This window comes from Mustelus asterias, chromosome 13 (assembly GCF_964213995.1).
Source record: "Mustelus asterias chromosome 13, sMusAst1.hap1.1, whole genome shotgun sequence".
NCBI lineage: Eukaryota > Metazoa > Chordata > Chondrichthyes > Carcharhiniformes > Triakidae > Mustelus > Mustelus asterias.
The window spans coordinates 583,192-598,827 of NC_135813.1; the positions used below are offsets into that span (position 1 = coordinate 583,192).

At 46.5% G+C, this 15,636-nt stretch overlaps 1 protein-coding gene across 1 annotated transcript in view; it reads left to right on the forward strand.

Moving 5' to 3' along the window:
- Positions 1–15,636, forward strand: part of ttc16 (tetratricopeptide repeat domain 16) — a 183,780-nt gene that overhangs the window by 27,057 nt on the left and 141,087 nt on the right. The window contains exon 4 of the mRNA XM_078226122.1: positions 2,967–3,042. Within this exon, the coding sequence (XP_078082248.1) occupies positions 2,967–3,042 (76 nt within the window). The remainder of the gene's footprint in view (positions 1–2,966; positions 3,043–15,636) is intronic.

Genomic DNA, 15,636 nt, shown 5'->3' on the forward strand with positions numbered 1-15,636 from the left:
GGTTGGAATGCGAATACTTACAACTAATCCAGTCTTTAAGAAACAAAACAATGGGAGTGGAGAGAGCATCAAGACAGGCTAAAAAGATGTGTATTGTCTCCAGACAAGACAGCCAGTGAAACTCTGCAGGTCCACGCAACTGTGGGAGTTACAAATAGTGTGACATAAATTCTGATTCTAGGATCGCATGATAAAGACTCAGGAGGAAAAAAGCAGAAATATTTATGTGAAATAGTGTGACATAAACCCAATATCCCGGTTGACCATATCCATGGGGACCAAATTTGCACCTCAATATGCCAACATCTTCATGCACAGGTTCGAACAAGACTTCTTCACCGCACGGGACCTTCAACCGGTGCTATACACTAGATACATCGATGACATTTTCTTCCTTTGGACTCATGGTGAACAATCACTGAAACAACTCTATGATGACATCAACAAGTTCCATCCCACCATCAGGCTCACCATAGACTACTCTCCGGAATCGGTTGCATTCTTGGACACGCGCATCTCCATTAAGGACGGTCACCTCAGCACCTCACTGTACCGCAAGCCCACGGATAACCTCACGATGCTCCACTTCTCCAGCTTCCACCCTAAACACGTTAAAGAAGCCATCCCCTACGGACAAGCCCTCCGTATACACAGGATCTGCTCGGATGAGGAGGATCGCAACAGACACCTCCAGACGCTGAAAGATGCCCTCATAAGAACAGGATATGGCGCTAGACTCATTGATCAACAGTTCCAACGCGCCACAGCGAAAAACCGCACCGACCTCCTCAGAAGACAAACACGGGACACAGTGGACAGAGTACCCTTCGTTGTCCAGTACTTCCCCGGAGCGGAGAAGCTACGGCATCTCCTCCGGAGCCTTCAACATGTCATTGATGAAGACGAACATCTCGCCAAGGCCATCCCCACACCCCCACTTCTTGCCTTCAAACAACCGCACAACCTCAAACAGACCATTGTCCGCAGCAAACTACCCAGCCTTCAGGAGAACAGTGACCAAGACACCACACAACCCTGCCACAGCAACCTCTGCAAGACGTGCCGGATCATCGACACAGATGCCATCATCTCACGTGAGAACACCATCCACCAGGTACACGGTACATACTCTTGCAACTCGGCCAACGTTGTCTACCTGATACGCTGCAAGAAAGGATGTCCCGAGGCATGGTACATTGGGGAAACTATGCAGATGCTGCGACAACGGATGAATGAACACCGCTCGACAATCACCAGGCAAGACTGTTCTCTTCCTGTTGGGGAGCACTTCAGCGGTCACGGGCATTCGGCCTCTGATATTCGGGTAAGCGTTCTCCAAGGCGGCCTTCGCGACACACGACAGCGCAGAGTCGCGGAGCAGAAACTGATAGCCAAGCTCCGCACACACAAGGACGGCCTCAACCGGGATATTGGGTTTATGTCACACTATTTCACATAAATATTTCTGCTTTTTTCCTCCTGAGTCTTTATCATGCGATCCTAGAATCAGAATTTATGTCACACTATTTGTAACTCCCACAGTTGCGTGGACCTGCAGAGTTTCACTGGCTGTCTTGTCTGGAGACAATACACATCTTTTTAGCCTGTCTTGATGCTCTCTCCACTCACATTGTTTTGTTTCTTAAAGACTGGATTAGTTGTAAGTATTCGCATTCCAACCATTATTCATGTAAATTGAGTCTGTGTCTTATAAGTTCTGTTTGTGAACAGAATTCCCACTCACCTGAAGAAGGGGCTCAGAGCCTCGAAAGCTTGTGTGGCTTTTGCTACCAAATAAACCTGTTGGACTTTAACCTGGTGTTGTTAAACTTCTTACTGTGTTTACCCCAGTCCAACGCCGGCATCTCCACATCAGAGATTCTAGAACCAGGGGACACAAATAGCAGGTGTAAAGGGGACATCAGGAGAACTTTTTTTTTCAGAAAGTAGTGGGTGCCTGGAATTTGATGGATCTGCACCTTAACTACTGTAAGCTACAGGGCTATGGGCCAGGTCCAGGAAGGTTGGATTAGGGCAAGGGAGGTTTTATTAAATTAAAGTATTCAAATCAAATTCACATCCATTGTGGGTGTGAACCTGATTACATCACTGGCAAGGAGCGGCAAAAATCAGAAGTTGCTGGCAAGATCTACGACTTCCATGTTTCACCACATCATGAATCCCTACTGCTATTCCCATAGATAACAAGTGTGAGATCCTGCCTAAAGGGACATAGACCAGTTAAGTGAGTGGGCAAAAACTTGGCAGGTGGAATATAATGTAGGGAAATGTGAAGTTATGCTCTTTGGTAAGAAGAATAAGGAGCTGAATATTATTTGAATGGAGAAAGCTGCAGCACAGGAATTTGGGGTTCTTGTACAAAGTCAAAGGCTCGCATGCGAGACAAGAGTTAAGAGGCCTGACGGAGAATTTCAGCTGCACCTTTTGAGGGAGTTTAGCAAGTAATTAAAGGAGAGATGTCTCTGCCAGGCCTTCACCCATCTGAATAATTGGGAATCTTCACCACCTCCTCCAGGGCCTATTGGCACATCTACCAGGAGAAACAGGAACTGAGGTAGGTGTCCAGATTTGCTCACATTGTCAGCATTCACATGGCAACCAAGAAATGGAGTGGTCAGAGCTGGTTCCATTGGGATTTGGGTAGGACGCAGCACTAAGCTCATGCCATGTTTTCTTGCTGCAGTTTGACTGAATGTCAAGGAAATCCAGCCCAAGATTTTAAATCTTTCATTAGACTCCAAGCTGGCAGCATGTGATGAATGAGTGCTGACAGCTGCTTTCACTCTGAATTATTTTGTAATGCATGTGTACACATTTTCTCATTTTGTAAATTTAATGAAGTTTTGATTCCATTATCTGGAGAGCTTTTATTGAATGAACAATAAAGATACAAACTTTTCTTGCACCACAAATAACTTATAATGTTTGCATGTCTTGTTTAACAGAAGGTTAACAATGATGGGAACTGGTAACCAGACTTGCACAGGCACTTCTAAAAGATATCATCTGTGCAATGTACAGGTCAGTGAAACCACTTACTCCTGACATAATTTAGCTTGGATATTATGATATGGTCAATATACAAAGAAACACTTGTGGATGGAAGTGTACTACTTGCAAAACATATACACGTGGCTGGAAGTATGCTACAAGGAACGCAATGTATGGGTATATGCCACAGGGAATAGACAAAGGTGTAGACATTTTTCTTGGGCAATTCTAAATCATTTGTCATATACTCATTGTCTGATGTTCAGTTCTATTGCCTTCAAAAGCATTATATAGGAGCTATGGCACAGAAACTGGCCATATGGCCCAACTAGGAGTGCATATAATGGGTGACCAACTAGTGCAATTCTGCCAGTTTTCACTACGGCTGTACTAGTTTCAACCCCAATGTCTGGTGCATTTTCTTTTAATGGCTGCCTGAGCTTGTATTGGTGCTTGATTTGTGTTTGTGCTCTTGGGTCCTCTTGATATCATATGCCATTTATACTTTTATTTTAAATGTGGTGTGCAGTTCCTTATTTTGCTTGTCAGGATGTCTACAGCATGGAAATAGGCCCTTCGACCCAACTTGTTCATGCCACCCAGTTTTTAACCACTAAACTAGTCCTAATTACCTGCATTTGACCCATGTCCCTTTATACCCATGTAAATGTTTTTTAAAAGACAGAATTGTACCTGCCTCTACTACTGCCTCTGGCAGCTCGTTCCAGACACTCTCCACCCTCTGAAAATATTGCCCCTCTGGACTCTTTTGCCTCTCCCCTCTTGCCATAAACCTATGCCCTCTAGTTTTAGACTACCTTGCCATTCATAGAAATCATAGCAACCCTACAGTGCAGAAGGAGGCCATTCAGCCCATTGAGTCTGCACCGACCACAATCCCACCCAGGCCCAACCCCCACATACTTACCCACTAATCCTGCTAACCTACACATCTCAGGACACTAAAGGGCAATATTGTTTTTAACCTGGCCAATCAACCTAACCCACACGTCATTGGGAAAGGATATCTAGCTGATCCATGTCCTTCATTATTTTATAGACCTCTAAGATCATCCCTAAGCTCTGTGTGCGTGCGTGCGTGCGCGTCCGTCCTCAGGGAGCTATGAACCTGCGCCCCTAGACCATTCTGCTCTATAACTCTCCCCAACACCCTATCATTAACTGAGTACGTCCTGCCCTGATACGATTCACCTTGCATTTATCTGAATTAAACTTTGTCAGCTCACTGGTCCATTGATCAAGATCCCATTGCAATCCGAAAATCTCATCCAAATCACTAATATAAATGACAAATAACATTGGACCCAGCACTGATCCCTGAGGCACACAGCTGGTCACAGACCTCCAGATTGAAAATCAACCATCTTCTATCGTCAAGACAATTGGCTACCTCACCCTGGATCCTATGAGATTTAACCTTGTGCAACAACCCACCATAGAAACCTACAACACTAAACAGGCCCTTCGGCCCACAAGTTGTGCCAAACATATCCCTACCTTTTTTGGGCCTACCTATAACCCTCCATCCTATTAAGTCCCATGTACTCATCCAGGAGTCTCTTAAAAGACCCTATTGAGTTTGCCTCCACCACCACTGACAGCAGCCGATTCCACTCACCCATCACCCTGTGTGAAAAATTTCCCCTGTACCTACCCCCAGCACCTTAAACCTGTGTCCTCTCGTAGCAGCCATTTCCACCCTGGGAAAAAGCCTCAGAGTCCACCCGATCTTTGCCTCTCAACACCTTTATATACCTCTATTAGGTCTCCCCTCATCCTACGTCTCTCCAAGGAGAAAAGACCGAGCTCCCTCAGCCTATCCTCATAAGGCATGCCACTCAATCCAGGTAACATCCTTGCAAATTGCCTCTGCACCCTTTCGATCTTTTCCACATCCTTCATGTAATGAGGCGACCAGAACTGAGCACAGTACTCCAAGTGGGGTCTGATGAGGGTCTTATATAGCTGCATCATTATCCCCGGACTCCTAAACTCAATCCCTCGATTGATAAAGGCCAGCACACCATACGCCTTCTTAACCACCTCCACCTGCGGGGCCAATTTTAGAGCCCTATGGACCTGGACCCCAAGGTCCTTCTGATCCTCCACAGTACTAAAAGTCTTTCCCTTTAAATTGTACTCCTTCATCCCATTTGACCTGCCAAAATGGACCACTACACATTTATCTGGGTTGAAGTCCATCTGCCACTTGTCCGCCCAGTCTTGTATCCTATCTATGTCCCTCTGTAACTTCCGACATCCCTCCAGACTATCCACAACCCCACCAACCTTCGTGTCGTCGGCAAACGTACCAACCTATCCCTCCACTTCCTCATCCAGGTCATTTATGAAAATGACAAACAGCTAGGGTCCCAGAACAGATCCCTGGGGCACACCACTGGTGACCGACCTCCATTTAGAAAAAGACCCATCCATACCCACTCTCTGCCTCCTTTGGGCAAGCCAGTTCTGGATCCACAGGGCAGCAGCCCCTTGGATCCCATGCCCTCTCTCTTTTTCTAGAAGCCTTGCATGGGGGACCTTATCGAATGCCTTGCTAAAATCCATATAAACCACATCCACAGCTTTCCCTTCGAAAATGTGTTTAGTCACATTTTTGAAGAACTCTACCAGGCTCGTAAGGCACGATCTGCCTTTGACAAAGCCATGCTGAGTATTCTTGAGCATGCTAAACCTCTCTAAATGCTCATAAATCTTGTCCCTCAGGATCTTCTCCATCAGCTTACCAACCACTGAGGTTAGACTCAGCGGTCGGTAATTTCCTGGGCTATCCCTATTCCCTTTCTTGAATATAGGAACCACATCCGCAATCCGGCACCTCTCGCGTCTCCATCGACAATGTAAAGATCATCGCCGGAAGCTCTGCAATCCCTTCCCTCGTCTCCCACAGTAACCTGGGGTACATCCCGTCCGGACCCGGCGACTTATCTATCTTGATGCCATTCAAAGATTCCAGCACAACCTCTTTGTTAAAGTCCACATACTCAATCTTTTCAGTACACCGCAAGCCCACAGTACACCCACCCATGTCCTTCTCGTGCCTCCCGAGGCAAAATACTCATTAACTACCTCTGCCATTTCTACTGGTTCCATACTGATTTTCCCGCCTTCACCTTTTATAGGCCCTATTCCTTCAGGTCTCATCCTTTTACTCTTCACATATTTATAGAACGCCTTAGGGTTTTCCTTAATTCTACTTGCCAAAGCCTTCTCGTGACCCCTTCTGGCTCCTAATTTCCTTCTTTAGTGCCTTCCTACAAGCCGTATACTCATCTAGATCCCTATCTTCGCCAAGCTCTCTGAACCTTTTGTACGCTTTCCTTTTCTTCTCGACTAGGTCCTGCACAGCTTTTGTGCACCACGGTTCCTTTAACCTACCAACTCCTCCCTGTCTGCTCGGAACGTTGTCCTGTAGAACCCTAGATAGACATTCCTTGAAAAACTGCCACCTCTCTTCAGTAGATTTCCCCGAGAATACTTCCTTCCAATTTACTCCTCTAATTTGCTGCCTTAGGTCTTCATATTTCCCCTTACTCCATATAAACGCTTTCCTAGCTTGTCTGATCATTTTTTCCAATGCAAGCATAAAGGAGATGGAGTTATGATAGCTATCCCCAAGATGCTCTCTCACTGAGATCTGACACCTGCCCAGGCTCATTGGTCAGTATCAGATCAAGTACAGCCTCTCCTCTTGTAGGTTTGTCCACATGCTGTGTCAGGAAACCCTCCTGAACACACCTAACAAACTCCTCCCCATCCAATCCCCTTACCCTAGGGATATTCCAATCTATGTTTGGGAAATTAAAGTCTCCCATCACAACAACTCTGCTATTATTGCAACTCTCCAGGATCTGTTTCCCTATCTGTTCGTCCCTGTCACTATTGAGCTACCTATAGAAAACTCCCAGCAAAGTGATCGACCCCTTCCCACTCCAAACTTCCACCCACAGAGACTCTGTAGATAATCCCTCCACAGCATACACCTTCTCTACAGCTGTGACACTATCCCTGATCAGCAGTGCCACTCCACCCCCTCTCTTGCCTCCCTCCCTGTCCTTCCTGCAACATCTGAATCCCGGCACCTGGAGTATCCAGTCCTGTCCCTGACTCATCCAAGTCTCCGTAATGGTCACCACATCACACTTCCAGGCATCGATCCACGCTCTGAGCTCATCCCCGTTATTCACTATACTCCTGGCATTAAAGTAAACACATCTCAATTCTTTGGTCTGAGCTCTCCCCTTCTCCTATCCCCTGTCCATCCTCCCTCTTGCACCGTCCTATAACCCTTCTCTGTTTGCAAGCTAACTTCTCTCTCTCTCTCTCTCTCTCTCTCTCTCTCTCGTTCCCCCCCCCCCCCCCCCCCGGGAAATCCTTTCCAATACTTTTCCCACAACAAAAGTATGATTGAGGTGAAGTGTGAGGACTAAGGGGCCTAATAGCCATGAATAGAACTGGGATGATGTCCCAGAGAATAGAGGAGGTCTTTCTAACCTGCTGGCCTCATTCTGCATTCCTCCTCCATTCCAACCTCAGGCCTGGTTCAAAGGCAATGACAGACTGACTCTAGCATGTCACTGAGCATGTCCATATTCCGTCCATTCAAGTCTGCACCAGCACATGGCCCCAAAAAGGATGTTAAGCAACCCGCCCCTCAATCTTGTACATATCGATCAGATCACCCCTCGGCGTTCTCTGCTCCAATGAAACCACTTACCTGACGAAGGAGCAGCGCTCTAAAAGCTAGTAGTTTTTGCTACCAAATAAACCTGTTGGACTTTAACCTGGTGTTGAGACTACTTACAATGAAAACAAGCCAAGTCTATCCAACATCTCTGTTCCATCCTAAGCCTTGATTGAACTTGCCTCCATCGCACATCCAAGTAGTGCATTCCAGACCCCAACCAGTCACTCCTCCTTTTGAAAATCATGGTAAATCTGTGCTCTCTTGTTCTTGATCATTTCACAAATGGGAATAGTTTCTCTCAATCTACAGCCCCCTCATGATTTGAATATTTCTATCAAATCTCTTAACTTCTCTCCAAGGAGAACAGTTGCAACCTCCTCCTTTAGGAAGGCAAAGGCCTAGTGGTATTATTGCTCGACTGTTAATCCCTGGGACCCTCTGTGTGTGCGTGTGTGCCCCCAGTCAACACTGGCATCTCCAAATGATGACCATGAAACCATTGTTGATTGTCAGGGAAAAACCCATCTGGTTCACGAATGTCTTTTTTTAGGGAAGGCAATCTGCTGGCCTACATGTGATTCCAGCACAACAGCAATATGGTTGACTCTAACTGCCCTCCAAGGGTAACTAGGGATGAACATTAAATGCTGGCCCAGTCAGCAACACCCATGCCCCATAAATGAATTTTTTTTTTAAAACACCAATTTGTCCTTGTAACTCAAGCTTCTTATCCCTGGAACTATACTTGTAAACCTCTTCTGTATACTCTCCAATGCATTCACATCAATTCAATAATGTGGCATCCAGAACTGTACACAATATTTCGGCTTGGGTCTAACTAATGTCTTGTGTAAGGTCAGCACATCATCCTTGGATTTGTACACTGCCCCTATTAATAAAGCCCATTCTGGCCACATTCATTTATCTGTGCACATCTACACCTAGGTTCTCCTGCACCCTCCCTTATTTTGTATTGTCCCCATGTTCTTCCTACCAAAATGAATTGCCTTGCTTCTCCATGTTGAATTTCATCTGCCATCTACTTCCAAGCTTTTGCATCATCTGTAAGCATTGACACTGTCCCCTGCACACCAAGATTTAGATCGTTCCTATATATCAGGGAAAGCAAGGGTCCCACTGACCTCTGGGGAACACCAATAGAAGCCTTCCTCCAGCCCAAGAAAATTTACATTGACTGTTACTCTACTTCCTATTATTCAGCCAATTTTGCATCCATGTTGCCGCTGTCTCTTTATTCCATGAGCTACAACTCTTCTGGTCTGGCACTATTTTGAATGCCTTTTTAAAGTCCGTGTACACCACATCAACTGCATTATCCTTATCGACCTTTACCTCAAACTCTAGCAAGTTAGTTAAATGATTTCCCTTTTAGAAATCTATGATGGCTCTTCCTAATCAACTGACATTTTTCCATGATTATTCTATCCCAAATAATTGTTTCTCAACTTGTCCACCACTGATAATCTAACTGGTCTGCAATTACTGGGGCTATCCTTACAACCTTTTTGGAACAAAGGCACAACACCTGCAATTCTCACCTCCCCTGAGCATAGAGAAGACCAGAAGGTTATGGTCAGCTCCTGCAGTTTCCACTCTTCAATATCCTTGGATACATTTCATCTGGCTTCAGTATCATGTCAACTTTAAGTGCCAACAGTGTATTCAACACTTTCTCCTTTATCAATTTTGAACCCTTCTAAGGACAAAGTTTTGTCATCTGTCAGTATGGCCTGGGGAGCATTTACCTCCATCTCCATGTGTAAATTCCCTTTTAGGTCACTAATCGGCCCTATTCTTTTTACCAGTTATACTGTTTGTGCCTATAGAAGACAGAGTTTTCCCCTTTTTGTTAGTTTCCAGTCTTTCTTATAACCCTTCACTAATGTGCTTTTCATCTCCCCTAAGTTTGCAGATGACACAGGCAGAGTTGTATATAGTGCAGACGATTGTCAAAGGATACAGAATTGGCTTGGTGAAAGAAGTTTAACAACACCAGGTTAAAGTCCAACAGGTTTATTTGGTAGCAAAACATAGAAAACTACAGCACAAAACAGGCCCTTCGGCCCGACCAGTTGTGCCGAACATATCCCTACCTTTTAGGCCTACCTATAACCCTCCATCCTATTAAGTCCCATGTACTCATCCAGGAGTCTCTTAAAAGACCCTATTGAGTTTGCCGCCTCCACCATTGACCACAGCCGATTCCACTCGCCCACCACCCTCTGAAAAACTCCCCCCTAACATTTCCCCTGTAACTACGCCCCAGCATCTTAAACCTGTGTCCTCTCGTAGCAGCCATTTCCACCCTGGGAAAGAGCCTCAGAGTCCACCTGATCTATGCCTCTCAACATCTTGTATACCTTTATTAGGTCTCCTCTCCTCCTACGTCTCTCCAAGGAGAAAAGACTGAGCTCCCTCAGCCTATCCTCATAAGGCATGCCACTCAATCCAGGTAACATCCTTGTAAATCTCCTCTGCACCCTTTCAATCTTTTCCACATCCTTCCTGTAATGAGGTGACCAGAACTGAGCACAGTACTCCAAGTGGGGTCTGACGAGGGTCTTATATAGCTGCATCATTATCCCTGGATTCCTAAACTCAATCCCTCGATTGATCAAGGCCAGCACACCATACACCTTAACAACCACCTCCACCTGCGGGGCTGATTTTAGAGTCCTATGGACGCGGACCCCAAGGTCCTTCTGATCCTCTACAGTACTACGAGTCTTTCCCTTTATATTGTACTCCTTCATCCCATTCGACCTGCCAAAATGGACCACTACGCATTTATCTGGGTTGAAATCTATCTGCCACTTCTCCGCCCAGTCTTGCATCCTATCTATGTCCCTCTGTAACTTCTGACATCCCTCCAGACTATCCACAACCTTTGTGTCGTCGGCAAACTTACCAACCCATCCCTCCACTTCCTCATCCAGGTCACTTATGAAAATGACAAACAGCAAGGGTCCCAGAACAGATCCCTGGGGCACACCACTGGTGACCGACCTCCAATTAGAAAAAGACCCATCTATACACACACTCTGCCTCCTTTGGACAAGGGTAAACACAGTAAGAAGTTTAACAACACCAGGTTAAAGTCCAACAGGTTTATTTGGTAGCAAAAGCCACACAAGCTTTCGAGGCTCTGAGCCCCTTCTTCAGGTGAGTGGGAATTCTGTTCACAAACAGAACTTATAAAGACACAGACTCAATTTACATGAATAATGGTTGGAATGCGAATACTTACAACTAATCCAGTCTTTAAGAAACAAAACAATGGGAGTGGAGAGAGCATCAAGACAGGCTAAAAAGATGTGTATTGTCTCCAGACAAGACGGCCAGTGAAACTCTGCAGGTCCACGCAACTGTGGGAGTTACAAATAGTGTGACATAAACCCAATATCCCGGTTGAGGCCGTCCTTGTGTGTGCGGAACTTGGCTATCAGTTTCTGCTCAGCGACTCTGCGCTGTCGTGTGTCGCGAAGGCCGCCTTGGAGAACGCTTACCCGAATATCAGAGGCCGAATGCCCGTGACCGCTGAAGTGCTCCCCAACAGGAAGAGAACAGTCTTGCCTGGTGATTGTCGAGCGGTGTTCATTCATCCGTTGTCGCAGCGTCTGCATAGTTTCCCCAATGTACCATGCCTTGGGACATCCTTCCTTGCAGCGTATCAGGTAGACAACGTTGGCCGAGTTGCAAGAGTATGTACCGTGTACCATGGGGACCAAATTTGCACCTCAATATGCCAACATCTTCATGCACAGGTTCGAACAAGACTTCTTCACCGCACGGGACCTTCAACCGATGCTATACACTAGATACATCGATGACATTTTCTTCCTTTGGACTCATGGTGAACAATCACTGAAACAACTCTATGATGACATCAACAAGTTCCAACAAGTTTCTCTTCGGTGTTCACGCAAGGGGACATGAATATAGCTGAGGAGGACACTGGGTTGCAAGGGAGTAGAATAGACAGTATTACAGTTGATAAGGAGGATGTGCAGGATATTCTGGAGGGTCTGAAAATAGATAAATCCCCTGGTCCGGATGGGATTTATCCAAGGATTCTCTGGGAGGCAAGAGAAGTGATTGCAGAGCCTCTGGCTCTGATCTTCAGGTCGTCGTTGGCCTCTGGTATAGTACCAGAAGATTGGAGGTTAGCGAATGTTGTCCCATTGTTTAAGAAGGGGAACAGAGACTTCCCCGGGAATTATAGACCGGTGAGTCTCACTTCTGTTGTCGGCAAGATGTTGGAAAAAATTATAAGGGATAGGATTTATAGTTATTTGGAGAGTAATGAATTGATAGGTGATAGTCAGCATGGTTTTGTGGCAGGTAGGTCGTGCCTTACTAACCTTATTGAGTTTTTTGAGAAAGTGACCAAGGAGGTGGATGGGGGCAAGGCAGTGGACGTGGTATATATGGATTTTAGTAAGGCGTTTGATAAGGTTCACCATGGTAGGCTTCTGCAGAAAATGCAGATGTATGGGATTGGGGGTGATCTAGGAAATTGGATCAGGAATTGGCTAGCGGATAGGAAACAGAGGGTGGTGGTTGATAGTAAATATTCATCATGGAGTGCGGTTACAAGTGGTGTACCTCAGGGATCTGTTTTGGGGCCACTGCTGTTTGTAATATTTATTAATGATCTGGATGAGGGTATAGTTGGGTGGATTAGCAAATTTGCTGATGACACCAAAGTCGGTGGTGTGGTAGACCAGTGAGGAAGGGTGTCGTAGTTTGCAGGAAGACTTAGACAGGTTGCAAAGTTGGGCCGAGAGGTGGCGGATGGAGTTTAATGCGGAGAAGTGTGAGGTAATTCACTTTGGTAGGAATAACAGATGTGTTGAGTATAGGGCTAACGGGAGGACTTTGAATAGTGTGGAGGAGCAGAGGGATCTAGGTGTATGTGTGCATAGATCCCTGAAAGTTGGGAATCAAGTAGATAAGGTTGTTAAGAAGGCATATGGTGTCTTGGCGTTTATTGGTAGGGGGATTGAATTTAGGAGTCGTAGCGTTATGTTGCAACTGTACACAACTCTGGTGCGGCCGCACTTGGAGTACTGTGTGCAGTTCTGGTCCCCACATTACAGGAAGGATGTGGAGGCTTTGGAGAGGGTGCAGAGGAGGTTTACCAGGATGTTGCCTGGTATGGAGGGGAGATCCTATGAGGAGAGGCTGAGGGATTTGGGATTGTTTTCGCTGGAAAGGCGGCGGCTAAGAGGGGATCTTATTGAAACATATAAGATGATTAGAGGTTTAGATAGGGTGGATAGTGATAGCCTTTTTCCTCTGATGGAGAAATCCAGCACGAGGGGGCATGGCTTTAAATTGAGGGGGGGTAGTTATAGAACCGATGTCAGGGGTAGGTTCTTTACCCAGAGGGTGGTGAGGGATTGGAATGCCCTGCCAGCATCAGTAGTAAATGCGCCTAGTTTGGGGGCGTTTAAGAGATCCGTAGATAGGTTCATGGACGAAAAGAAATTGGTTTAGGTTGGAGGGTCACAGTTTTTTTTTTTAACTGGTCGGTGCAACATCGTGGGCCGAAGGGCCTGTTCTGCGCTGTAATGTTCTATGTTCTATGTTCTATCCCACCATCAGGCTCACCATAGACTACTCTCCGGAATCGGTTGCATTCTTGGACACGTGCATCTCCATTAAGGACGGTCACCTCAGCACCTCACTGTACCGCAAGCCCACGGATAACCTCACGATGCTCCACTTCTCCAGCTTCCACCCTAAACACGTTAAAGAAGCCATCCCCTACGGACAAGCCCTCCGTATACACAGGATCTGCTCGGATGAGGAGGATCGCAACAGACACCTCCAGACGCTGAAAGATGCCCTCATAAGAACAGGATATGGCGCTAGACTCATTGATCAACAGTTCCAACGCGCCACAGCAAAAAACCGCACCGACCTCCTCGGAAGACAAACACGGGACACAGTGGACAGAGTACCCTTCGTTGTCCAGTACTTCCCCGGAGCGGAGAAGCTACGGCATCTCCTCCGGAGCCTTCAACATGTCATTGATGAAGACGAACATCTCACCAAGGCCATCCCCACACCCCCACTTCTTGCCTTCAAACAACCGCACAACCTCAAACAGACCATTGTCCGCAGCAAACTACCCAGCCTTCAGGAGAACAGTGACCAAGACACCACACAACCCTGCCACAGCAACCTCTGCAAGACGTGCCGGATCATCGACACAGATGCCATCATCTCACGTGAGAACACCATCCACCAGGTACACGGTACATACTCTTGCAACTCGGCCAACGTTGTCTACCTGATACGCTGCAAGAAAGGATGTCCCGAGGCATGGTACATTGGGGAAACTATGCAGACGCTGCGACAACGGATGAATGAACACCGCTCGACAATCACCAGGCAAGACTGTTCTCTTCCTGTTGGGGAGCACTTCAGCGGTCACGGGCATTCGGCCTCTGATATTCGGGTAAGCGTTCTCCAAGGCGGCCTTCGCGACACACGACAGAGCGCAGAGTCGCTGAGCAGAAACTGATAGCCAAGTTCCGCACACACAAGGACGGCCTCAACCGGGATATTGGGTTTATGTCACACTATTTGTAACTCCCACAGTTGCGTGGACCTGCAGAGTTTCACTGGCTGTCTTGTCTGGAGACAATACACATCTTTTTAGCCTGTCTTGATGCTCTCTCCACTCCCATTGTTTTGTTTCTTAAAGACTGGATTAGTTGTAAGTATTCGCAGTCCAACCATTATTCATGTAAATTGAGTCTGTGTCTTTATAAGTTCTGTTTGTGAACAGAATTCCCACTCACCTGAAGAAGGGGCTCAGAGCCTCGAAAGCTTGTGTGGCTTTTGCTACCAAATAAACCTGTTGGACTTTAACCTGGTGTTGTTAAACTTCTTACTGTCCTTTGGGCAAGCCAGTTCTGGATCCACAGGGCAGCTGCCCCTTGGATCCCATGCCCTCTCTCTTTTTCTAGAAGCCACAAGCTTTTGGAGCCTTCAGCTCCTTCAGGTGAGTGGGAATTCTGTTCACAAACAGGGCATATAAAGACACAAACTCAATTTGCAGAATAATGGTTGGAATGCGAATCCAACGGTTGGCTATGTAGAGGGCACCCTGAAACCCATTGTACAAAGAACCCCCAGATCAGCCATGATCTTATTGAATGGCGGGGCAGGCTCGAGGGGCTAGATGGCCTACTCCTGCTCCTATTTCTTATGTTCTTATGTTTTGTCGTGCACTAAGGACTTCCTACAGAAACTCAGCACACATGGAGCAGTTGAACCAGGAGCACTCCTCGTCACAATGGATGTCTCGGCACTCTACACCAGCATCCCCCATGATGATGGCATTGCTGCAACGGCCTCAGTGCTCAGTGCCGACAACTGCCAGATGCAATTTTACAACTCATCCGCTTCATCCTGGACCACAATGTCTTCACCTTCAACAACCAGTTCTTCATCCAGACACACGGAACAGCCATGGGGACCAAATTTGCACCTCCAATATGCCAACATCTTCTTGCACAGGTTCGAACAAGACTTCTTCACTGCACAGGACCTTCAACCAATGCTATACACTAGATACATCGATGACATTTTCTTCCTTTGAACTCATGGTGAACAATCACTGAAACAACTATATGATGACATCAAGTTCCATCCTACCATCAGACTCTCACCATGGACTACTCTCCGGAATCGGTTGCATTCTTGGACACACACATCTCCATTAAGGACAGTCACCTCAGCACCTCACTGTACCGCAAGCCCACAGATAACCTCACAATGCTCCATTTCTCCCAGCTTCCACCCTAAACACGTTAAAGAAGCCATCCCCTACGGACAAGCCCTCCGTATACACAGGATCT